Source organism: Salvia hispanica, chromosome 6 (assembly GCF_029641045.1).
Source record: "Salvia hispanica isolate PSC_SH4W2 chromosome 6, Shi_PSC_v1, whole genome shotgun sequence".
NCBI classification, from domain to species: domain Eukaryota; kingdom Viridiplantae; phylum Streptophyta; class Magnoliopsida; order Lamiales; family Lamiaceae; genus Salvia; species Salvia hispanica.
The window spans coordinates 15,890,247-15,915,767 of record NC_142697.1 but is presented as its reverse complement, the minus strand read 5'-3'; the positions used below and the strand labels follow the sequence as shown (position 1 = coordinate 15,915,767).

Genomic DNA, 25,521 nt, shown 5'->3' with positions numbered 1-25,521 from the left:
GTTCTTTAACACAGATTCATAAACAGTAATAAAAATTTTAAATAACATGCATTCAAGTAACCTTTGGGTAATTGACAAACTCATAGTTTAGGCTTGTTTTATGGATGATTAGAGAGTGCTTTTGATGGTTTAAGATGTTTATAATAGGTTTTCACTCATATAGTCATCAATTAGATGAAGTAATGAGTTTGTCGGAGTTTTGAAGTAAAAACAGGTCAAAACGGAGCAAAATGGAGCAAATGGCTGATTCCAGAGAAGAAACCCGACCGGGTGTTTTCCATTCTCGGAAAACCCGGTCGGGTGTTTCGTGCAACTAGCGAGTTCCAGAGAGAAAACCCGGTCGGGTGTTTTGCCACCTGCAAATCACCCGGTCGGGTGTTTTTGACAGCTTCAAATATAAAAGGGGTTCTCACTCATTTTCGAACCCCAACTTCCCCCACTGCAAATTGGGAGAAAAATCGAGAGATTCAAGAAGATTGAAGGCAAGGAGGCTTCCATCTTCAAGTGATTGAAGAAGAAAGATCCTCCCCAACATCAAGTCTACCTTAGGGAGTTCTATTATCTTTTCTTACTATGTTTTCCTTTGATGTTTTTGTATATTCCTTTGTCCTAGTTTCTATTATGAGTAGCTAAGTTCTTATTAGGGATATTGGTGAAGTATGTATGGAATCCATGGGTTAAACCTCGAATTATGCTTATCTATATCTTTTGTGGTGGTTTTGTTGGTTATTGTGTTTGTTTCATTGTCTAATTGATTAGCTACCAATTGGATATGTTTTGTTCTAATTATTGCCATTGAGAGATGCTTGATTAGATTGATAAATAACCAACAACTCCGTGCGTTGTATGTGCTCGAGAGAGGCATAGCTAGAGAGAGGGCTTGGGTCCGTAGGTTTTAGGAGTCGGTTTCGAAGTGTAGGGAGGAGACTCCGACATTAGAGGCCGATCAACGCGTTAGGTGCACCCGAGAGGGGGTCTAGCCAATTAACCCGACCTTCCTAGCCACACATAAGACCATTTAGATGAGCATGATCCCTAGGTGAACACCCGTGATCCATACCAACGGATCCATATCCCTACCTTCCCAATTTGAGTGAAAACTACCCTTTTTTGCTTTATTTTCCTAATTTGCTATTTGTTTACTTGTTCTTTGATCTTAGTTAAGAAAAAACCCAAAAACCCCTTCTATTAGTCTAGATAGTGTTCAAAGTTGCATCGTAGTACTCAAGCCGGCATTTAGTCTTCGAGGATCGATAATTTCAACTTGCCACGTGCTACATACCCCATACACTTGTGGGTGACATATTTATTGCAAATTTAGCATGAGTCAAGTTTGTGGCGCCGTTGCCGGGGACTAATTTGCTTTTGTGTTTGATATTGTGATAAAATAGAGAATACTAGTTTAGACATTTACTTGCTTTATTTAGTTTAGTTTTCTAGTTTAGCTCTAATTTTCCTTTGTTTCCTCTCTTGTGTTGTGTAGGTTTTTATGCTCACGCGCTCAAGGCATTTACCCCTTGAGCCGATTAATTTAGAGATAGAAGCCGCCAATAGAAGAAGAGGAGGACGAAGGAGGAGAGCACGAGCTCAACATCTAGTTGAGCCAATGGAAAATCCAAATGGGAACAACGAGGAAGTACCACCTCCACCGCCACCTCCCCTTAATCAAGACCAAATCATCCTCCAACTACAACAACAAATGGAGGAGATGAGAAGGGAAAGAGAGGAGGAAAGGAGAAGAGATGCACCGGTTAGAAATGCATTTGGGAACGTTAATATCCCAATGCCACCCATTGATCCAAGAGTGAATGCCAACAATTTTGAGTTGAAGACGGCATTGATCCAATTTGTGGAGCAACGTGTTTTCTCGGGAAGGCCCACGGAGGATCCTAATATGCACTTAGCCAAATTCTTGGAGATTGCCAACACTACCAAGCTTAATGGGGTTCCCGAAGATACAATCAAGCTTAGGCTATTCCCTTTCTCATTGACGGAATATGCTAGAGATTGGTTTGATAACCTTGAGCCGGGCTCGGTTATAAGTTGGGACGACTTAGCCAAAAAGTTCTTGGAGAGGTTCTTCCCTCTTAGCTCTACTCTCAACCTACAAGCGGAGATCTCCCACTTTAAAATGAAGAGCCAAGAGTCTATGTTCGAAGCATGGGAGAGATTCAATGCTTTGTTGAAGAAGTGTCCTAACCATGGGTTGTCTCCGGGCCATCAAGTGAGCCTTTTCTATAATGGATGCTCGGAATTTATCAAAAGTCAACTAGACTTTGGTTCAGGGGGATCATTCTTGGACAAAGGGGTTGATGAGTGCAAGAAGATGCTTCAAAGGCTTGCATACACTAGCAAGAGTTGGAGCTTGGGTCGAGATGGCTCTATGCCGGTAGCTTCAGTTGTTGATTCGGATGCATTCAATCTCCTCAACCAACAAATGATGATTCTCAATCAAAAGGTGGATAGCATAAGTTTGGGGATGGCACCCAATGTAGAGCCTCAACCTACCGTAGAGGATGTTAATTATGTGCATCAAGGAGGAAATCAAAGGAACTTCTACAATTATCGCCCCAACAATGGGGGTGGTAATTATCGTCCATCCTTCAATACACATCCAAATCTTTCGTATGGGAATCCGAATAATGCTATTCAACCAAGTGGGGTTAACAATGCACCTAGCACTTCAAAGTCTTCAACTGATGTTACCAATGAGCTTCTAAAAGCTTTGATAGAGAAGACCGATGGGATTATGGAACACTCTACCAAGAGAATTGATAAAGTTGAGACGGCGGTGGTAGAAGTTGCTACAAGAATGGGGGCCTTGGAGCACCAAATGAGTCAAATTGCTCAAACCGTGGGTCAACTTCATCAACCAGGGCAATTCCCAAGCACTACAATTCCAAATCCGAAAGATTGCAAGGCAATCTACTTGAGGAGTGGGACAAGTTATGAGAGTCCTCCTATGCCCGAAGTGGAAGCTAAGGAAGTACCCGAAGAAGAGAAAGAAGAAGAGGAAATAGAGGTGGAGTCACCTAATATGCCATCCGAGGGTCAACCCGAGACAATTATTCCTCCCAAGCCCATGGAAGTCAAAATTCCTTTTCCTCAAGTGGTGCACAAGAAGAAATTAGATGAGAAGTTTGCAAAGTTCCTTGAGATCTTCAAGAGGGTGCACCTCAATATACCTCTCATTGAGGCACTCCAACAAATGCCCGGCTATCTCAAATTCTTGAAGGAGATTATGTCAAAGAAGAAGAAGTTGGTTGATTATGAAACCGTGAGCTTGACCGAGAATTGTAGTGCAATCATCCAACAAAAGATGCCGGCAAAGATGAAAGATCCAGGAAGCTTCAACATCTCTTGTGTGATCGGGAATGATAGGCAAACCAAGGCCTTGTGTGATTTGGGGGCAAGCATAAATCTTATGCCCTTAAGCTTCTTCCGGAAGTTAAAATTTGGTGTTTTGAAGCCGACTACCATCACCCTTCAAATGGCGGATAAGTCCGTCAAGTTCCCCAATGGAATTCTTGAAAATGTCTTAGTAAGGGTGAATGATTTTATCTTCCCCGTGGACTTTGTAGTCTTGGACATGAAGGAGGATCCTAATGTTCCTCTCATTCTTGGAAGACCATTCCTTGCAACCGGGAAAGCTTTAATTGATGTCACCAAGGGAGAACTCACCCTTAGGCATGGAAACAAGACGGCTATCCTCTCTATGTTAGACAAGATGAAACGCCATGAAATGGAAGAATCCAAGAGAGTAGAAGAGGTGCCTTTGGAAATTGAATAGTGCAAGGTGATACAAGTGTCTAAGGATGTTGAAGTTGAGAAGCCATTGGAGGAGATCTTGGTCCCTAATTGGTTTTTTGAGCTTGAGAATGAAACAAGTTTGGGGGAGCAAAAGAAGGAGGTGCCAAAATGGGCAAATGGTGAATCTCATGGAGTTGACCTTGGAGAAAATGACAAGCCTATTTGGTGGAAAAAGCGGCTAAACAAGCTCTATTTGGCCGCAAAAGCTAGGACGGGCCCCGATGAGGTGATCCAAGTGAGCTTGGACCATTAAGTGAGAGCTTGAAGACCGTCGGGCAAACGACGTTAAACAATTGCGCTATGGGGGAGGCAACCCCTAGTAGGTACAATTTTATTTTGTGTCAATGTGTTTTTCTCTCACTTGTAGGATTTTTCTTTGTTTTAGTGTGTGGAACAGGAAAATGGGAACAAAAGAGTGAAAAATGGAAGAAATTGAAAAATAGGTTGAAATCCAGTGGAAAAACCCGACCGGGTGTTTTTCTTTTTCAAGAAAACCCGGTCGGGTGTTTTGCCGAAGCAAGTGGGAGTCCAGAGAGGAAACCCGACCGGGTGTTTTCCATCTCTCAGAAAACCCGGTCGGGTGTTATTAAAACACCGTCGCATTCCAGGAAGGAAACCCGACCGGGTGTTTTCGAATTTCCGAATCACCCGGTCGGGTGTTTTGTCGCGTATATATTTCTGGCGTCGCAGAATCACCCCACAGAAACACTCGACGCCGATTCCGAACCCTAGCTCCCCAATTTCCGAATTTCGGTGATTTCCAATAAATTTCTCCCTTCCAATCTCACTTCTACACTCTAATAACTCTTCTACTTCATCCTCTACTTCATCTTTTACATATTTTAAACCATTTAATTGGTGGAATTTTGTGAGAACAAGGCAAGAAGCTAATTTTTGAGTTCTACTTAAATTAAGCCCTAAAGGTATGAATTTCTCCCTTTATTCTTCTCTACCCAAGTATTATTGTTGTTTATTGAGTGATTTATGGAAGATTATGATGAATTTGGTGCATAATTGTGGGTTTTTGAGGATTAAGAGTGGATTTGTTGTAGAATTGCTAGAATGGGTGAGAATTTAGAACTTGTTTGCATAATGTGAAGTTGAATATGTTGATATGTTGCCTTGTTGGACATTGTTGCTCATTTGTTTTAATGTTGATGAAGAGTTGGGTTGTTGAATGATAATACTATCAAAGGATGGTGTAGTTGTGAGTAATTTTGGTTTGAATTGATTGGTCTTGGGGGAGAATTTGGCTACAAGCATGAGGATATAAAGTGAAATCTTTGAGCTTTACATGTTAGAACAAGGATAGGATGAATTTGTGCATCTCTTGAGCTTCAATTGTGATTTTGTGATTGATTTCTTTTGTTATATGCTTTGATTGTTGATATATAAGAAATTATTAGGAGGTGATGCCTACTCTTGTGTTTTAAATGATTAGTTTGATGATAGAGATTAGTGAAAAGTACTCCATGATGATAACTTGTTGAATGTTAGCCTTGAGCTAAGTTTGGGGGAGTACTTTTACTTTGTGTGGTTAATAGTTTCTCTAGGTTTTGGTTACATTGTCATCTAATGCTCTCTAATTGTAGGTACAAAAATGCGGGGTCAACCTTCGAAATGATGAAGAGATTTACAAATGGAATGCCTTGGCCAAGTTAGATTACAAGGTTGCACAACAACCATGTCGGGACTTGCTTCAACGGCTAGGTCCCCTTCAATGCTTCGATAGTGAAGGTCCATGGAAGATCCACTCTCTTTCAAACTTATCCTAGCATTGCTTATAATAAGTTTGGGGGGTGTCTAGTGGATTTCCTTTTACTTTGCTCTCTCTCGTTGATTTGATTTGATGATACCCGGCATGTACCCCTATTCTTTTAACTATATTTGATGATGATATTTGGGCATGTAACCTAACTTATGATTTTCTTTGTTTGTGGATTTTGTGGAATATTTTCCTTGTTCCATTTGTGTTGTTTTTGTGTTTATGTTTCTTTTTAGGAATGTTTTTCTTGTTTTCTTAGTGTGTTTAATAATCTTCCTTGGGTAGAATGACAATAGGGTGAGAGAAAGTGATGTTTGAACGAGTGTGAGGATTTGTTGGAGGAGTTGCCAATGATTATTTTGTGCAAAATTTTTTGAAAATCTTGTTGATATGGCTAAGTAACATGTAATTTTCATTTCAAATTGCCTAAAGTGAATCGCATGGTGCCTTGTCTTTTGCCAAAATGACCTTGTGAGAATTAAGCCTATGCTATCACTAAATGTGTGTTTTATCTCAAGCATGTCATATGTTTCTAGAACTTGCTCGCGATCTCCTTGAGTCTACATAGTGGCTATAGAGATAAGGGAGGATGTTAGGCCATTTTTATTAGCCAAATCCTATTTCACCCGCTATGTTAATAATCCTTGTTAGCCCACTTTGAGCCTATAAACCTTTTCTTTGACAAACCGAGGGGTTGGAATTGTCATGTGGTACTTTTGAAAAATCAAAAAGAAATGTGAAAGTGGTGTTGGCAAATGAAAAACAAGTTTGTTGAGATAGAAAAGAAAAAGAAAAAGAAAAAAAAATAGTGATGATACCATGCAAAGCATGGAGAAAAAGAAAAAAAAAAGGGGAAAAAGAAAAGAAAAGAAAAAAAATGAAAGCGAAAAATGGTGAGCAATTGACATTTGGTGAAAAGGGGTGCCTTGAATGTTGAAAAAGAGGTATTGAACATAAGTGGAATGTTGGTAGATGGGAAGAGTCTAGGCAAAGCCTAGTACTAGCTAAGATTGGGGAAGAAAGTTGGTGAAGTTGAATATGTCATATCTTGGGGATTAAAGTCACTTTAGCCAAAAATTACCTCACCTATCCAAAGAGCCACATTACAACCTATAGAAAAGACCTTTCGGACCTTAGATCTTTAATCACACCGTAGTAGAGGAGAGTGTAGATTTCGAGCAAGCATATGGTAAACTATGCATGATTTGATGATTTGAGAGTTATGTCATGAGCCTATACACCTTGAGAGTGAGTGAAATTTCTAAAATGCACATTGCATTTTCTCCTTGTGAGGGCGAATTGGCAAGGTTGAGTACATGATAGTAGCTTGAAGCAATACTTTATAATGTTATACTTGTCTACGAGGCCATTGATACTTGTTGATTACTTTATTTCTACTGAGGCAATGATGACACTCCAACATCCTTACATGAGTTTGTCTTCTTATTTTCTTCTTCTTGTTTAGGGACAAACAAGTGTTTAAGTTTGGGGGAGTATACTTAAGCACATGTACTTTCAACGATGCTAAATATAGCTTTAACAATTAATCAAACTAAACATATATCAAATAAGCATGTTGCCTTTGGGTGTACATACTAAATGACACATGAATAAATGATTAATCCACTTCGTATTTATTAACTACATACAATGATCCACCTTTGGGTGATCTCCCAGTATATAGATAATAAAAAATAATTGATCAATCAAACTCTTATGTCATTTACAATATCTCTATAATCATGATCAATTAATTGACATTTTTCATTTTCAATAAATAAATGCAATATAACAAGATCACTTTGGTGATAAACAAGCTATATATTATTTATATATTGAAATGTTTAATGAGTTATTAACCTTATATTGTTTTAACATTTCATAAAACAATTACCCAACACATAAGCGGAAGCATATTAACCAAAATCGAAAAATCCAAGACCATTCAAATTTCGATTTTGAAATCACATAAATGGTGAATTAACCAAATCTAGATTGGCTCTGATACCAATTGTAAGCCATTTCTCAATACTTTAATGATTTCTATAATGAAATCTAATTCTAGATTTGAATTAATTCAACCATAGCATTTATACTATAACTGGAGATAAAATCACCAACCTCCATCCATGCTTTCTTCATTTGATGTAGAGGTTGAAATCCACCAATTGATGGTTGTCCTATCCGACACTGGATCCTCCATAATTGATGTTATCCCCTCTTTGACCTTAAGCCTTCAATGATTCTTTTGATGGATAAAGAATTAATCATTTTATTTATATATATACAAGAACCGAAAGTATATATATAAATATATTGTGACTATATTTCTGTGTATATAGTATTGTACATCTGTATTTATCGTGGATGTGAGCACACATATATATAGGTAATGCAAGTCTCTTCATGAAAGGTGGTGTTCCTTCGCATGCACTAACCGCAACTGATGCATCGATTCTTCCATAAATAACCACCATACAGTTAAACTTTCTGCATGGCTTTAGCATAGACAAAATAACCGATTCCCACCAATATACGCGTCGCTTGGATATTGTGAATTAGTTTACCAATAAACTAATCAGTTTTCTCACAAATCCACCGCAAGCATACATGCATATTAATATATATATGTGTGTAACTAGTCCACACGTAACATATATGCTTATTGATATATTATACATATATCATCATTACTTTATGTACATATATACACATTGATATACCTTTTATATATATACACATAAACACATTATATTATTTTAATAAGAGGCAAGAGAGGAGGGTTATCAACACACCCGATTCTAATTCTTTAATCGAAACCGGTCCATCACGGTATCGTCTTTTATATTAAAATTCCTTTTAACTTTTAATATTATGTACTTGAACTTTAATATTAAACCAATAGATACATAGGTCATATAAGAATATAAATATTCTTACAAGGGTGCGGCGGCGGTTGGGGAGTATCATGGTGTTGACGCTGTCAGTGATGTCGGAGACGCCGCAGCGGGGGATCTGCATCTTCAACATGGTCTCGTCGTTGAGCTCGCCGGTCTGGCTCAGCCCGAAATTCATCTGGAAGGTTAAGATGGCCACCTTCAGGATCTCATCTTGGGATGCTCCGAAATGCACGTGGGCACGTGCGTATTCCATGTACCCGTAATTTTCCAAGTATTTTAGGTAGTCGAAATTGTTGATTGTTGAAGCTAGGTTGGAGTGGAAAGGCGATCGCGATGGTGATGGTGATGGCGAAGGTGGGAAATTATGTATGTTTCGGTTGGCATTGCAGAGTGCGGAAACGATTGTTAAGAAACAGACAAAATGGAAGGAAGGATTGAGAGCCATGGATGAATCCAATCCTATAAATTTTAATGACTTACTAATTGATTGGGTGTCTAATTATTTATATGTGATGTTTAGAGTCAACAACTTATTAACGCTACCTTTTTGTCATGCATCAAAGGCTAGTCCAAAATTGCATCTACTCAACAACGGCTTAATTAATTTGCCTGTTGGAAGATAAATAAGTGTTCCATGATTTTACAGATATAACTATGGCAATATATTCAACACTTTGATTTCGTAAAAAATTCATTAGTGTCTAGCTATACTGCAATTAATTAAAAATCAAAACAACAAGAAACTAAAAATAATGAAAAAACCCAAAAATCTACGAATTCAATTCATAATTTCACAGTTGTTCACAAATTCATCAGTTGTGATTTTATGGTCAAACAAGAATCGAAAATTAATGAAAAAGTAAAAAAATCTACAAATTCAATTCATAATTTCAAATTAGCAGTGGGATTTCTATTGCGAAGATTCATGGAGTTGACACCGCCACTAATATCGCGATTGCCGCATTGATGCATCATCCTCGACGATAAGGTTTGATCATCCAATATACCGGTGGGTTTAATGCCAATATTTCCTTGATAAGTTTTGATGGCTAATTCCAGAATTTGATCTTTAGAATCACTGATTTGGAGATTGAGTTTTGAGTATTCGTAATAACTATATGTTCAAAGATGAAATTCCGAATCAAATTAAGTTGTATTGGCTATAGGGGATTTTATCAACTCAAAACCCGTTTTGTTTCCCTTGGTATCGAAAGAGAGACAAAGTAGGAACACAACAACAAGAAAGACGATGGACAAAATTAATGCTAAACGTTAGGAACCACGAGGCACTAACACACTTTCGAGACAAAGTAGGAACACAACAACAAGAAAGACGATGGACAAAATTAATGCTAAACGTTAGGAACCACGAGGCACTAACACATGTTAATGCTTAGTGGTTAATTTTTTTAGTTTGTTATTATTTTGTTCAAGATTTTTAGTTATCACTCATTTTGCGCTTAGTAGTTAATTTATTCAGTTTGTTAACATTTTGTTCAAGATTTTAGGAATCACGCATTTTGCGAGTGGTTTAATAGTTGATTTACTAGTGGTAGACATACAAAGTTTTTTTTTTTAATAATTTTTGCAGAAGTATCAGTAGAATGAATCTCTAGAAAAAAAGTAGAAAAAGAAACTTTCATTAAAAAAATACTAGTATTCGTTAATGTCTTAAAATACTGAAATTAAATACATAAAATAAAAGGAACAAGAAAACAAAAAAAAATAATGAAAAAATCAAGAATCTAGCTACTAATTGAATTCACGTCTGGAAGAGATAGGTCATCATCAGAGAGAATGAGTTGTATGAAAAGAACAAAGGCATTCATGATGAAGAAGAAAGTAAATTGGAAGCAATACTCAAAATAGCATGTGACTGTTTTCTTGATAGAATCATTTCATGAACATTACATATTTATACTACGATTCAGAACAATCTAGAATCTATCTCTAATCATAATTAACTTCTTAAACCACATGCTAAGCAAACAGAATCTTGTTTAGTTCTTCTTCATCACTCCTTGTGCAGCCACGTCTCTCCATGTCCTTTGGTGGTCCTTCACTTCATTCATAACAGAATTCTCTTTAGGCTTGGCTTTAGTGTGTGTGGTGCAGCTGATTCCTCGTGCACCAGGAGGTCCAGCTTCATCAGCTGCCAGCTCAATCTCACGCTGCTTATCATGATCCAACTCAACTCCATGTTGCAACGTACGCCGCTTCTCACGCAACACGACTTCAGCTTGAACTCGAGCTTCTCTATGAGTATGCTCTTCACTATGTTCTCTAACACGCCCCCTCAATCCGAGCGTAGACAGAGATACTACACCAAGTTTTTCTCTCAGCTTCACGAAGGATTGTCTGTGCAACGGCTTAGTAAAAATATCATCTATTTGGTCTCTCGTTGGAACATGTCTCAACTCAATCTCTTTCCCCAAAACTTTATCTCTAACAAAGTGAATGTCCAATTCTATATGCTTTGTTCTAGCATGTAGAACTGGATTAGAAGCAAGAGCAATTGCACTCGTATTGTCAACCCAAACCACTGGACTTCCTTTCTTTCGAATCTTCAGTTCACCAAGAAGTGCACTCAGCCAACTAACTTCTGATGCAGCATGTGCCAAGCTTCTGTATTCTGCTTCTGTGCTTGATCTTGCCACAACAGTTTGTTTCTTGACACACCAAGAAATAAGATTTCTTCCAAAGTAAGTGCAATATCCACTCGTGGACCTCCTATCATCCAAGTCAGAAGCCCAATCAGAGTCAGAAAAGGCAGAAATCAAACCATTAGACTTGCATATCTGTATTCCATAATCAAGAGTTCCAGATAAATATCTAAGAATCCTTTTTACTGCCCTCCAATGTGTATCAAGTGGCGATGCCATGTATTGACTAACTTTGTTTACAGCAAAGTTAATATCCGGTCTAGTGATGGCTACATATTGCAGTGCCCCTACAATGCTTCTGTAAAGTTTCTGATCAGTGATAGGCTCTCCAATGTTTTTACTCAGTTCACAACCAGAAACTATAGGAGTTGGGCATCCCTTAGCCCCAATCATATTGGCTTTCTTTAAAAGATCTTTGATGTAAGCGGATTGACAAAGATGTAAACCATTTTCAGTCTTGACAACTTCAACTCCAAGAAATAGACTCACCTCCCCAAGATCTTTCAAAGAAAAGTGAGAGTTTAACTGAGAGATAAGTTTCTGGATTGAAGAAGGTGAATTCCCTGTCACTAGCATATCATCAACATAAATAAGAAGATAGATTACTTCATCCCCTCTTTGCCTGAAGAACATGGAAGCATCAGCTTTAGACTGTGAGAAACCCAAAGATAGAAGCACAGAATGAACAGTAAAGAACCATGCCCTTGATGCCTGTTTGAGCCCATATATAGCCTTTTTCAGTTTGCAAACCAAATGTGGTCCCCCTTGCTCAAATCCAAAAGGTTGTTTCATATAGATATCTTCCTCTAGATCACCATTTAAGAATGCATTATTAACATCCAAGTGAGTGACAGACCATCCAAGAGAAATAGCCAGACTAAGAATGACTCTAATTGTTGTAGGCTTAACAACTGGACTAAAAGTCTCATTAAAATCAAAACCGGGCTGTTGTGAAAACCCTTGAGCAACTAGTCTGGCTTTATGTCTAGCAATTTCTCCAGAAAGATGAAATTTCAGCTTAAAAATCCAGGTACATCCAATGAGGTTCTTACCTGGTGGGAGTGTGGTCAGAATCCAAGTGCGATTCTTAAGAAGAGCAATGAACTCAGAGAGCATAGTAGCCTTCCAAATAGGGATCAAAATGGCCTCGAGAGCAGACCTGGGAATGAGATTAGGAGAAAGGGAAATAGAGTAGATTTTTGGTTTAAAAATTCCAGCCTTGGCTCTAGTAGTCATAGGATGGGTGGCCTGATTATTTTGAGGTGATGGAATAGTAGAGTCAGCTGAGTTTTGGGAAGAAGTGGATGAAGGATCAGAATTTTGAGAGTCAGAATGAGCAGAAGGTATAGTCTGAGTAGATGATGGTGTGGAATGATCAGATGAAGATGAATCAGAGAAAATGTCATGGTCATTGAGACGAGGGGCTGGTGCAGGTGGAGGCAGGTCATTTGTGATCAGAACTGAAGATGGAGAAAAGAAAGTGTGATATTGAGTAACTGAAGAATGATCTTTACCTTTCTAGATAAAAGCTGATATGGAAAAACAGATTCATCAAAAATGATGTCTCTGGTAATTATCATTCTGCCATCAGGGAGCAATGCTTTGTATCCCTTATGAGAGGAACTATATCCCAAAAAAGTAGCTTTCACTGATCTGAAGTTCAACTTATGTTTGTTGTAAGGTCGATCAAGGGATAACAAAGACAGCCAAAAACTTTCAAATTGGTGTAGTCAGGCTTATGTGAGTGGAGTTTTTCAAAAGGTGAAATGTTTTTGAGAACTTTGGAGGGCATGAGGTTAATGAGGTGAGCTGCCGTGAGAAATGCATCATCCCAAAAACTCTGAGGAAGAGATGCTTGAGCCAAGAGAGTAAGTCCAGTTTCCACAATATGCCTATGCTTCCTTTCAGCAAGGCCATTCTGTTGAGGTGTATAAGGACAGGATATCCTATGTACAATACCACACTCTTTTAAGAAAGGAACCAACCCTTGAAACTCACCACCCCAGTCGGATTGAAGAATTTTGATGTTGGAGTTGAACTGATTCTCAGTCATAGCCTTAAAATGCTTAAAAACTGAATACACTTCATTCTTGTGTTTCAACAGATAGATCCAAGTGAATCTAGTGAAATGATCTATAAAAGACACATAATAAGAATAGCCATTTCTGGATATGATAGGTGAGGGACCCCAGAGGTCACTATGAATTAATTCAAGGGGTGCATCAAAAACTGAACTGGAAGGAGAGTAGGGCAATCTGTGTGCTTTAGCAACAGAGCATGGATCACAAAGAGGTGAATTTTTCATTGAAAGATGAGGAATATTACAGCTATTCAAAGCAACTTTCACAATGTTTAGAGTAGGATGCCCAAGTCTATTATGCCACAAGGCAATATCTAGGGCTGAACTATTGTTACAGCTAGGAGTTTGTAAATCAACAGAATGAACAGTTGGATCCTCTTGATTGGCTAGGAAACTGGAGCTACTGCTTCTCTTGATTGGAGAATGATCAACTAAGAAATGATAGAGACCCTTCTCAAGCGTTCCCTTGAGCACGATTTCCTTGGTGAGTTGGTCCTTAACAAGACAAAAGGTAGGGTGAAATTCAAAGAAAACACAGTTATCCTTAGCAAACTGAGACACACTAAGGAGATTCTTGGTGATATTGGGAACATGAAGAAGGTTTTTCAGATGTAGCATTCTGGAAAAAATTGGGCAATGAGACTTTATAACAGATTCACCAATATTTGCAATAGCAACTGCTTCACCATTACCTAGAATGAGATTTTTACCTCCAGTGTACTCTGAGCTGATGTTAAGATTGTTCAAGTCATTTGAGACATGATTCGTTGCTCCAGAGTCTGGATACCAGCTGGTTGAACTTCCAACATCATAATTATATTCTGAAGTGTTCCCAAGAGAAAGAGCAGATGGGGATCTAGCTCCAGATTGCACCAGATGTGCCGAGGGATTGTAGAAACTCTGCTGTTGTGAAGGTTGATTCCCTCTGATCTGGACTTGAGGTGGAGCATAGTTTTGTTCAAATCTGTGCCAACACTTTGCAGCTGAGTGTCCCGGCTTCTCACACAACTGACAAATGATCTTGTTTCCTCCTCTGCCAAAACCTCTTCCTCCACCTCTACCTCCTCTTTGATTCCTAGAACCTCCTCTGCCTCCATTTGAATCAAACTTGTTGCTGTAAGAAGCTACTTCTTTCTTCTGTCCTGAATGTTGCAGAAGATTGAGTGAAGGTTGTGATCCTTCAACATGTGTAGCATGAGCTCTGGTGGTTTCCAACCTTGACTCAAAGCTGAGCAAAAAAGCACAAACATCAGGTACTGTCCACGGTTCAGATCTGGAGGTGACTGAGCAAACCGCTGGATCATATTCTTGCCCAAGTCCACCTAAGATATGCAATATTTGTTCTCCATCTGATACCCTGCATCCAACAGATCCAAGAAGATCAAAATATGATCTCATTTTACTCAAATATTCAGGCATAGGAAGTGCATCCTTCTTCTGATTTTGCATTTGCTGCCTATATTGCATCACTTTCGCTGTCGATCTGCTGGCGAAGTTGGTCTCTAGCGCCCTCCATATGTCTCTTGCGGATCTGAGTTCGACAACAAGAACAAGAGCACCTTCAGACAGAGAGGACAAACAGCCATCCAGCCACTCTTCGATCTTGTCTCTGCCAGGAAATGTAGGCCGGATTTGGCACCATTGTCCCCTGATCTGGATCTGACTCCATTTGTGGTGGTGGAACAGCTTCTCCGGTGAGAAATCCTTCAAGGCCATATCCCCACACCGTTACTTCAACTTGCTGCTGCCACATTAGAAAGTTTCCATCTGTCAACTTGACTAAGATTGGAGGTAGTTGTGAAAAAACAAGTAAAGCAGAAAGAGGAATGGATGTGGCATTGGAACCGTTTGATTCTGCCATATTTGGTAATGAGATAAAGTTTGATAAAGGGTAGGAGAGACAGGATCAAAATGATCCTGCTCTGATATCATGAAAAGAAACAAAGGCATTCATGATGAAGAAGAAAGTAAATTGGAAGCAATACTCAAAATAGCATGTGACTGTTTTCTTGATAGAATCATTTCATGAACATTACATATTTATACTACGATTCAGAACAATCTAGAATCTATCTCTAATCATAATTAACTTCTTAAACCACATGCTAAGCAAACAGAATCTTGTTTAGTTCTTCTTCATCACTCCTTGTGCAGCCACGTCTCTCCATGTCCTTTGGTGGTCCTTCACTTCATTCATAACAGAATTCTCTTTAGGCTTGGCTTTAGTGTGTGTGGTGCAGCTGATTCCTCGTGCACCAGGAGGTCCAGCTTCATCAGCTGCCAGCTCAATCTCACGCTGCTTATCATGATCCAACTCAACTCCATGTTGCAACGTACGCCGCTTCTCACGCAACACGACTTCAGCTTGAACTCAAGCTTCTCTATGAGTATGCTCTTCACTATGTTCTCTAACATTGCGCGCATTGGTAATAACCATATTCCCGAAGATGAACTTCCAAATCAAATTGGGTTCTTGGTTGCAAACCCGTCTTGTTTCCCTTGCTTCCATATTCTTGAAGATGAACTTCCAAATCAAATTGGGTTGTCATGGGTTGCAGGGAGTTTTACCAACTCAAGATCCGTCTTGTTTCCCTTGCTTCCGGTACAGTGACAAAGTAGGAACACAACAACAAGAAAGACGATGGACAAAATATTCAAAAGCTTAGGAGCCATGGCTGCTGATTTGTTTACTGTGTTTGGAAATTTGGATTGCAACTTGTTAATGCTTCTGCATCTGTTTAATTTATAGAGCCGCAGAGATTATCCTAATACTAGAAGGATTTTAATTTATATTTGTTCTTTCCATTTACATGTAGGATACGGACATACTCCCTCCGTCCCCGATTAAGAGTCACACTTTGATCGGGTACGGGTTTTAAGAAATGTAAAGAAAAGTTGGTTGAAAAAGTTAGTGGAATGTGAGACCCACTTTTTTATATTGGTTTTATAATAAAATGTGAGTGAAGTGAGTTACTGGAATGTGAGACTTACTTACCATTTATGGTAAAAATGAAGTGTGACTCTTAATTGGAGACGGACTGAAATGGAAAAGTGTGACTCTTAATCGGGTACGGAGGGAGTATTTAATAAGAACAATTAGCCCATGCAAAGATCTTTAATTTATTACTCCCTCCGTTCCACAAATATTATCCCATTTTTCTATTTTCATCCGTCCCACAAAATTTGTCTCATTTCACTTTTTACCATTTTTTATAGTGGACCACATATTCCACTAACTCATTCCTACTCACATTTTACTATAACACTAATATATAAAAGTATGACCCACATTCCACTAATTTTTTCAACTCACTTTCCATTACATTTTTTAAAACATGTGCCCGGTCAAAGTGAGACAATCTTTGTGGGACGAAGGGAGTATTATATTCATACAAATTTAAAAAATTAAGCACACATTTTTAGTTATAAAAATCAATTCTAACAACTAAGATTTCTTTCATCAAATTTATGAACAAATAAATATAAAAAAGATTATATTGTGTCGTTCAATAGCAAAACTTGCTGTGCATGATAACTTGTTTGTGTAAATGATATAATATTAAATTATTATGCATCAAAATAGAAAATTTAAAATTTATTTAATAGAATATTTATTTGTATACTATAATAATATTTCTCTATATATTACAAAATAAACTATATATCATAAAAGTTCCAAAAATATCATAAAATCTGTAGAAATTTGTAGTAATGAAACAAAATATAGGAATAGTCAAACACTTATTTACACGTACTGAAATGTTTGTTGATATATTATCATAATGTTGCTCTATGCATTACATAATAAATTAAACATCTCATAAAAGTTCCAAAAAATCATAAAATCAGTAGAAATTGTAGTAGTATTACATAAAATACTAGAATCAAACATTCAAGAATTGGGAGATAAATATTAGTATATGTACAAATTTTATGCAATCACAAATAATAAATACTATAAATATTTGTAGATAAATATTAATCCATTTAAATTCAAAATACTCTATTAAATGTAGTTTATAGTAAATCTATTATAATTAAATATTTATAAGCATAGTGTGTTTATAAATAGAACAAATTTTCTAAAATTATTATCCTTTATCACCATAATTATCATGCCACTATATATTTATTCAAATACAATTTTTATAATAAGATTTCTTATTTTATTTTTTGTTACACTTAATAACATAAATATTGTCAACAAATATTCTTTACGGGGAGTGTTATATTGTTAACTCAATGCTTAATTGTTAACTACAACTCAATAATAGCCATTAGATATTCAAATTAAAGGCCTAGATCATCAACCACAAAATGTCAATATGATCAACAAAAAACGTCAATAGGCTATAGGATTAATTCCAATAAAAATCAATAGGGGTATTAATGTCAAGTTAGTTATAACTAACTTTTAAAAGAAATCCCAAAACTTTAAATTCATATAACATATATCAAATTAAAGATAATTTTATAAGGATTCCAACGATATACTACATGCATATGTTCCGACGTCAAAATTTGAAAAAAAAAATCTAGAATTTTCGTATTTTTCGTACACAGGTTAATGTCAATGCAGCTAAGATAATATGTCAATATAAAGCATATACATATACAATGTCAATCCTAAATTTGTGTTGACATTCTCAAAGCATTGTGTTGATATTTTCGAAACACTATATTGACATTTTCATCCAAAACCCTAATTTGGCGGTTTTTTTTTCTTTTTCGATTTAATTAATAAAAATGAAAATTACACGTGGCAAATTGTAGACCACATGTTTTTTAAAATCATGCGGCCTTAAATTAGTTGTAGTTAACAATTAAATGATGAGTTAGCAATTGATCACTCCCCTATTCTTTACTTCTTAAATTATGCTATATAGGTTATATACTTCTTAAATTATGCAATATAGGTTATAAAGGTAAAAATTTATAAGTCATCAAACCAAGAAAAACAACATAATATTTTTTATAATTACTGATTAATAAATGTTGTTATACTATAAATAAAAATTTTGTGTGAAAAAATATACTACTAAAGTTCATATACTATTGAAAAAATATTTCATATCTAATTGTGACTTAGATCATGAGTACAAAACAAACTCAACTTACTAGAATAAAAAATATACTCCTTTCGTCTCAAGATAAGTGAGCACAAACTTTTCGGACGGGATTTAAGGAAATGGGGTTTCGTTAGTAAAACGGAAAGTGAATAAAATAAAAGGAGTTAATAAAATAGAGAGAAAATGTAAGATAGAGAATAGCAAAAAAGGAAATGGCCCACTTATCTTGGGACGTCCTAAAAAGGAATGTGAGTCGCTTATCTTTGGACGGAGGGAGTACATAATTAGTATAGAATAAAATGAACAATTAGACCTATCATCAATACATTTATACAAAAAGTCCACTATAAAATAACAAACTTATAGAAAATGGGTAGATATTGTACACATATATAATTTATACCATAAATTATAAACCTACTAAAACATACAATGCTTAAATCAATACAATTATACTATATAAAACACAAATAAACCAAATAATCAACCCTCCATTCTCGACCGACATGAACTTAAAGAAGAATTGGATTCATCATAACTGCCAGAAAAATTGGATGTTAATACGTAATTTCTAATTTTTAATAAATCTCGTATTCAAATTAATTAAGTTAAAAATTAATTTAATTAGAAAACATAATAAGAAGTTAAATATTATTTATATTATATAATTTAAAAAATATTTTATTTAACAATAAATATAATTTAAAGTTATATTATACTATATATTTAATATACAATTATATTTAGATTGGGTATATACCAGGTATTTGATATAAGGGACATAATCAATTGCTAACTAATTACCAATCCCAAATTGAGACCAATTTTCAACCATTAGATTAGAAGATCTTGTGGTTAATATAATGTCAAGTGTAATATATTTTAAATTTAAATAATTATTAATTAAATTAAAAAGGTATTAATGTCAAATCCTATATGTAGTAATTATAACTAACTACTTTCTCTCTCCTCAAAATCATCTCAAATCTTTAAATTTACGTAACTCTCTCAATTTAAATTATTTTTTCGCAAAAAATATATCAAATTAAAGATAATTTAATAAGGATTCCAACGAGATCTCAATTGCATATGTTCCGACGATGTTCGGGTGATGAAATTTGATAAATTATATTTCAATTTTCGTACATGTTGATAAGCAGCTATTTTCAACAAATGCAACAAAAAATCTCAATATATTGTAGCAAAATCTCAATATTATGCATGTCCAATCTCAATAAAAATGTGTTGATATTTTCTTGTCCTTGTGTTGATATTCTAATGTCATATTGTTGATATTTGTAATACACAATGTTGATATAAAAAAACACTAACAAAAATTATCATATGATAACATAATGACGATATTACCCTTTTGTTGATATTTTGTCTACTATTTATTGAGATTTTGTGAGCTTTAATCTTATCCACTCATTTTAAAATCCAAGGGTGGAGATTTAGTCTTGATTTTGGATTAGGGTGCTATAAGCATTATAATAGGACCCTTTGATATAATACCATATTTTGGTAGTACCATATTTTCATTATATACCGAGTTTTGATAAACCGCGGTATATAAAAATTCATATTCTTATCTTAATAAGATATCATACCGTTATAAGTATTTTTTATATTAATCCATTATAGTAAGGCTGTTATTTTGATATTTTTTTCCACTCCTATTCTAGATGACGTAAGAGGCCTTTGACAGCTAGGTTTATGGAATTCTTGTTTTTGTTGTGTCATGATGTGTTTTTGTAGTTCATGATTTGGTAGATTTATAGTACTAATACATTTCATTGTTATCAATAATATAATTTAGTTTTATAGTAAATATATTTAATTAATGCAGATGAGTTAGGGCCATAAGTAATTTATAGTTGATTAATTATTTGTAATGCATTACTGATTAATTATATAATTAATTATTTGTAAAATCATCAAGCTTGGTAAATTTCGGTTTGTTCAGTACCACTAAGATACAAAAATTCACAACCGTACCACAATGATCAATTAATATATTAAACTAAATTATGTTGGACTAATAATTAGGAAAAGGCTATCATCCTATTAAACTAAATTAGGAAAAGCGATCTATCCGAATCTTAGATCTTGCCCTAATATTGGGCTGCTGCTCTTAGCCCAAGATATTTGCTGCTCTCGGACACTATTGCCATATCACCCTCCTCCCTCCCTTTTAACATATTTTATTCTTTTTAATAGTAATATACAACCAAACAAACTAATCAAATCAGTCACATTAGATGATATAGATCCACAATTATCGAATTTAATGTGGCAATTAAATATGTCCATATCCTACGGGTATAAGGAAATCTGCTAATATGGAGTAGTCCTTCTAGAATTAGGAAAACTGAGGCATCTATAAATTAAACGAATGCAGAAGCATTAACAAGTTGCAATTCCAAATTTCCAAACACACTAAACATATCAGCAGCCATGGCTCTTAAGCTTTTGAATATTTTGTCCATCGTCCTTCTTCTTGTTGTGTTCCTACTTTCTGTCTCTTCTGGTACCAAGGGAAACAGCATGGGTTTTGAGTTGGTAAAAGTCCCTACAGCCAATACAATCCAATTATTTGATTCGGAATTTCATCTTCAAAGATATGGTTATTACGAATACGCACAACTCAACCTCGGTACCGGTGCTTCCGAAGACCAAATTCTGGAATTAGCTATCAAAACTTATCAAGGAAATTTTGGCATCAAACCCACGGGAATATTGGATGATCAAACCTTATTGTCAATGATGGCGCCGAGATGCGGCAATCCCGATATTGACATCGGCGTCAACTCCATGAATCCTCATAACAGAAACCTCACTCACAGCCGCTCGATATGAATTCAATTTATAGATTCTTTGCTTTTTTATTATTTTTAGTTTTCTTGTTCTTTTAGTTTCATGATTAATCCTCGTCAACACCATGAATCCTCGCAGCCGATCAATGTAATTCAATTAGTAGATTCTTGGACTTTTTCATTATTTTTCGTTTTCTTGTTCCTTTTACTTTATGTAATTAATTTCAGTATTATTAAACATTAATGAAGAGTATTTTTTTTAATGAAATTATAGATTTTTTTGAGATTCATTCTACAAATATATTATACTTCCACAAGATTTTTTTTAAAAAAGTACTCCCTCAGTCCAAAAACATGCACTTTGTATTCGACACTAGTTTTAATATAAAATTAATAAAATAAAAGAAAGACTGAAAAAAAAAATAATTAAAAGTTTTTAAATTTTGAAAATGCATATTTTTTTAGCATGGACAAAAAGAAAATAGTGCATATTTATATTTTTATGTTAAGAGGGAGTACTACCCAATAAATTCCTAAAATTTCTCCAACACTCTTTTCATCTCTACCACTCGTAAATCAACTATTAAACCAAAATGCGTGATTCCTAAACAAGATAATAACAAACTAAATAAATTCAACCAAAATAGTGGTTCCTAAAGTTTAGCGCTAATTTAACCATACTTAAATATGTTAATCACCTGCATGGAAATAGAAAGCTGCATAAACAAATAATGTTTACAAACATATCACAGATTCAAATCAGGCATTGCTTCTGAATATTTTGTCTCTCATCTTTCTTGTTTTCGAAGGAGGCAACATGGACTTTGTGTTGGTAAAACCATTATGAGATGATAAATACAACTCAATACAAAATGTTTCACATCTGTTCCATATTACTAGTATGAAAGCGTTTGAAGTTCACATAAATCATACAAAATGTTTCATTTGTCTTTCAATTTAGTACATTCCGTTATTTTTGTTGTGAAGTACAAAATATTTCATAATTGTTAATGTTGGTACAAAAAATTTTATTATTGTTTCATATTGGTTAAAAAAAATTCATCATTGTTTTATGGCTTGTGCATCACATAAGTAAGAAGTTAAGCAGTTTAAACACACCAATGTGAATTGAAATCATAGATTTATATTTTTTTCCTTATTTTTCATTTTGTTGATCAATTAATATATTGATTGTTCATGAAACTATACATTTTAGATATTGAATTCTTTTTAATAATACTCTCATAGGGGCATGTTAGGGTGCCACCACCCCTTAAAATAACATCATACCACCATTTCTAGCCAATCATTTGTACACGTGGACGAATAATAAGCTGCCACGTGGCAAAAAAAAATTCTGGAAAAAGACGGGCAGCAATATGCTGGTCTTTGTACAACAATTTTTCTTGAACAACAATATCCGACCACTATACAGCAATCTATAGATTGTTGTGTAGTGTTTGTCATATTGCTGTGTAGCGTTTAAATATTGCTGTATAAGCGTTGTCACGTTGTCATTTTAAGAGGGATTGTCATTTTAACACAAACCTACTCTCATATGAAAAAAAGTTAAAAGGTTTAAAAAGTAATAGATGGGGCGTTCTTGAATGTTGTGATCAAGATTCAATTCTTAGCATTCAAGTCCCCTAACAATTCAAGTCTACATGTGTCCATCTTCATGTAATCCTTCCATCGCTCTAGAGATTCACAAAAAATATATAATTCATAATTGTTCTAGTATGACTTTTTTTGAAGAAATGTGACGTTGAGTTGAAACACATATTTAAAATTATGGTGGTGTGGATGATGATAATACCGGATTGTATTATATATCAAACTAGTTTTAAATGCTTAAAAACAATATGAAATTTATAGTTCATTAGAGAGAATTCTGAGTTTTAAAAAAACTTTGTCTTCTAAAGTAATTTAAAAATTCAGAGTTCATAATGTTGTTTGGTGTTTTGCGTTTAAGACTAGTTTGTTATTCATCATCGTCTTACATCTATAGTCATTTGTAGCTTAGCTTTAATTTATCATCAATGTTTCAGTTGTAATTTAGTTTTAATTTATCATCAATGTTTCCCTTGTCCAACATATGAGACAAAACCAATCCGCTTGTAAATTTATTTGAAAAGTAGGACACTACCATGTGACAGATACATATGAAATGTCATGGAGACTAACGTCCAATCTACTGACATTTGCAAATCACAACAAGATCTGCTGATTTAGAGTGGTAGTACTTGTTAACGGATTGGTCAGAATATTTACATAATTATTTTTGTTAAAAATTCACATTTTAAGAAAATAATTATAGTCGAACTTTCACAGCCTTAAAATAATTTCCCACCACACGGCAGACTAATCATGTCAAAATTCAACTCTTTTACATAAGTCTTATCGAATGATTCCGATAACATTACTCCATTTTGCAGTTGCAAACATGGTTCAACTAAAACCAAGTAGTATTAGTAATATGAGAAATAAAGGCTTGAATCTGGCGACTTTGAAGAATCGAATTCCTGACCCTTGCTCCCAATTCCGCCGCGCGTTTCCTCATCCCATCCCCTTCCGTGCTCACCATCAGCCTCTTCACGACCTCCTCGACCCGGCCGGCCTTCACCGCCCCGGTACCTTGTCGAGTCCAGGTCTCCACCACCTCAACGCCGATCCCGAGCACCCTGGCCACCAGCACGGCATTGGCTGGCTGGTCAGAGTGCATCGGCCAGGCCGCCATGGGCACGCCGCTAGTGATGCTCTCCAAGCATGAATTCCAGCCGCAGTGGCTCATGAAACCCCCCGTCGACGGGTGCCCCAATATCTCCATCTGCGGCGCCCATTCTCTCACTACAATCCCTCTCCTTCCAACCCTCTCCTCAAACCCCTCAGGCACCTGCTGATTCTGCTGCGAATTTCCGGTGAAGATGTCGCCCCTGTCTGCACCCCTCACCACCCAAATGAACCTCTGCTTGCTCCTCTCCAACCCCGCCGCGATCTCTCCCATTTGTTCCTCGGAAAACGTCGTCGTCGTCCCGAACGAAATGAAGATTACTGAATTCCGCGGCTGTTTGTTCAGCCATTTCAAGCATTCGTGATCGGATTTTCGTGAGATTTTCGCAGGATTGAATGGCCCCATCGCCCATAAAGTTAAACCCCCCTTTTTGTTAATTCCCTGCGCCCACAAATCTAGATATAAACCCTCGATTTCACTGCATGAATTGATGATTTCTCCGCAGGAAACCTTCTTGGCGCCGAATTGCAAATCGAGAAAATCTTGAAATTCCTTGGAGTAGTAGCCTTTGACGGAGGGTATTTGGTTGAGAATTCCAGCGGCGGCGGGTGGGAGATCCGGCAATTCTCGGGATTCCCAGGCGCAGGTGCAGAAGCAGGAGAAGCTACGGAAAAGGTAGCAACGGGCATTGGGGATAGAAGCCATGTCTTGCACGACATAAGACATGAGGACATCATAGATAACTATGACCCTCCTGAAGGCCGCGGACAGGCCGCCCACGAAGGCGTGGACGGGGCGGCGGAGGTGGGTGGTGGCGGTGAGGGCGGGGACGAGCTGCGAAGGGAATTTGAGGGAGTGGTCGGGGGGTGGGGTGGTGAAGGGGGGAATTGGGAATTCTATGAAATGGATGTTGGAAGAAAGGTCGCAGCCGTGGAGGCGGAGCTTGGCCTGCCGGATGTGGGTGGTAGCGCCGACGTAGTGGACGGGTATGTTGTGGGCGGCGATGAGGCGGGAGAGGTGGAGGAGTTGGTTCAGATGACCCTGCGCCGCAAGCGGCACCATCACCACCGTCACATGGGATGAATTGTGGTTTTCCATTGGACTACGATTCTCTTTTTTCTTGCTAAACATGTTGGTAAATAGACGACCTTTTATCGATGGAAGATTTTGATTTGTGTCTCACTTATATTTTTATATTGCAAGTATTATTTTGGTCTTATTTATTAGTGTGTGATAAGATTATCAATATTAATCTGTATTTACAATACATATACGTTTATTTTCTAAGGGTTATGTTATGTTATACATTTATTTTAATTTTAATAATCTCTTAAAATATACTAGTATAAAATTAAAAGTTCTATTTTGTTCATTTTATCTACGGTTTCAAATAAAAAATTAATTAATTATAATTTTTTTGTAATTTTAGTAATTAATAATGTCATTAAGAATTTTAAAATATTAATCACATAAAATAAAACATTTCTAAGTATAAAAATATAAAGAATGAGTTTTCAATAAGACGGTTAACCTATTGAGATGTAGATTATGACCGGATAGTAGTATATAGTTATGATTATATTTAAAATTTGTGAAATTTATTTTTATTCATTAGATCATTTTCATATATTCATACAATACTCATATAAGTATAAATGGCGAAACTTAATGTAAATTTCCCTCCACT

General features: G+C 36.1%; 1 protein-coding gene, 1 non-coding gene and 2 pseudogenes across 3 annotated transcripts; 1 reads left to right on the top strand and 3 right to left on the bottom strand.

Annotated features, from left to right (window-relative positions):
* Positions 1-1,708: 1,708 nt before the first annotated feature.
* Positions 1,709-4,063, top strand: LOC148923282 (uncharacterized; annotated as a pseudogene).
* LOC148923283 (small nucleolar RNA R71) lies at positions 2,102-2,208 on the bottom strand. Its single transcript, XR_016133083.1, has one exon. It is a non-coding gene; the product is annotated as a small nucleolar RNA R71 (small nucleolar RNA).
* Positions 4,064-13,418: 9,355 nt separating the features above from the next.
* LOC148923281 (uncharacterized) lies at positions 13,419-15,588 on the bottom strand (annotated as a pseudogene). The gene is made up of 2 exons (XR_016132568.1): positions 13,929-15,588; positions 13,419-13,713 (listed from the first exon to the last, which is right to left on the bottom strand). The product of XR_016132568.1 is annotated as an uncharacterized LOC148923281 (transcript).
* Positions 15,589-23,414: 7,826 nt separating this feature from the next.
* Positions 23,415-24,997, bottom strand: LOC125207768 (zeatin O-glucosyltransferase-like). The gene has a single exon (XM_048107246.2). It carries the CDS (start codon positions 24,963-24,965, stop codon positions 23,556-23,558), a length of 1,410 nt encoding a protein of 469 aa, XP_047963203.1. The 5' UTR covers positions 24,966-24,997; the 3' UTR covers positions 23,415-23,555.
* Positions 24,998-25,521: the final 524 nt, after the last annotated feature.

Coding starts and splice junctions, on each gene's coding strand:
- LOC125207768 (XM_048107246.2), bottom strand. CDS start 24,965: ATGTTTAGCAAGAAAAAAGAGAATCGTAGTCCAATGGAAAACCACAAT.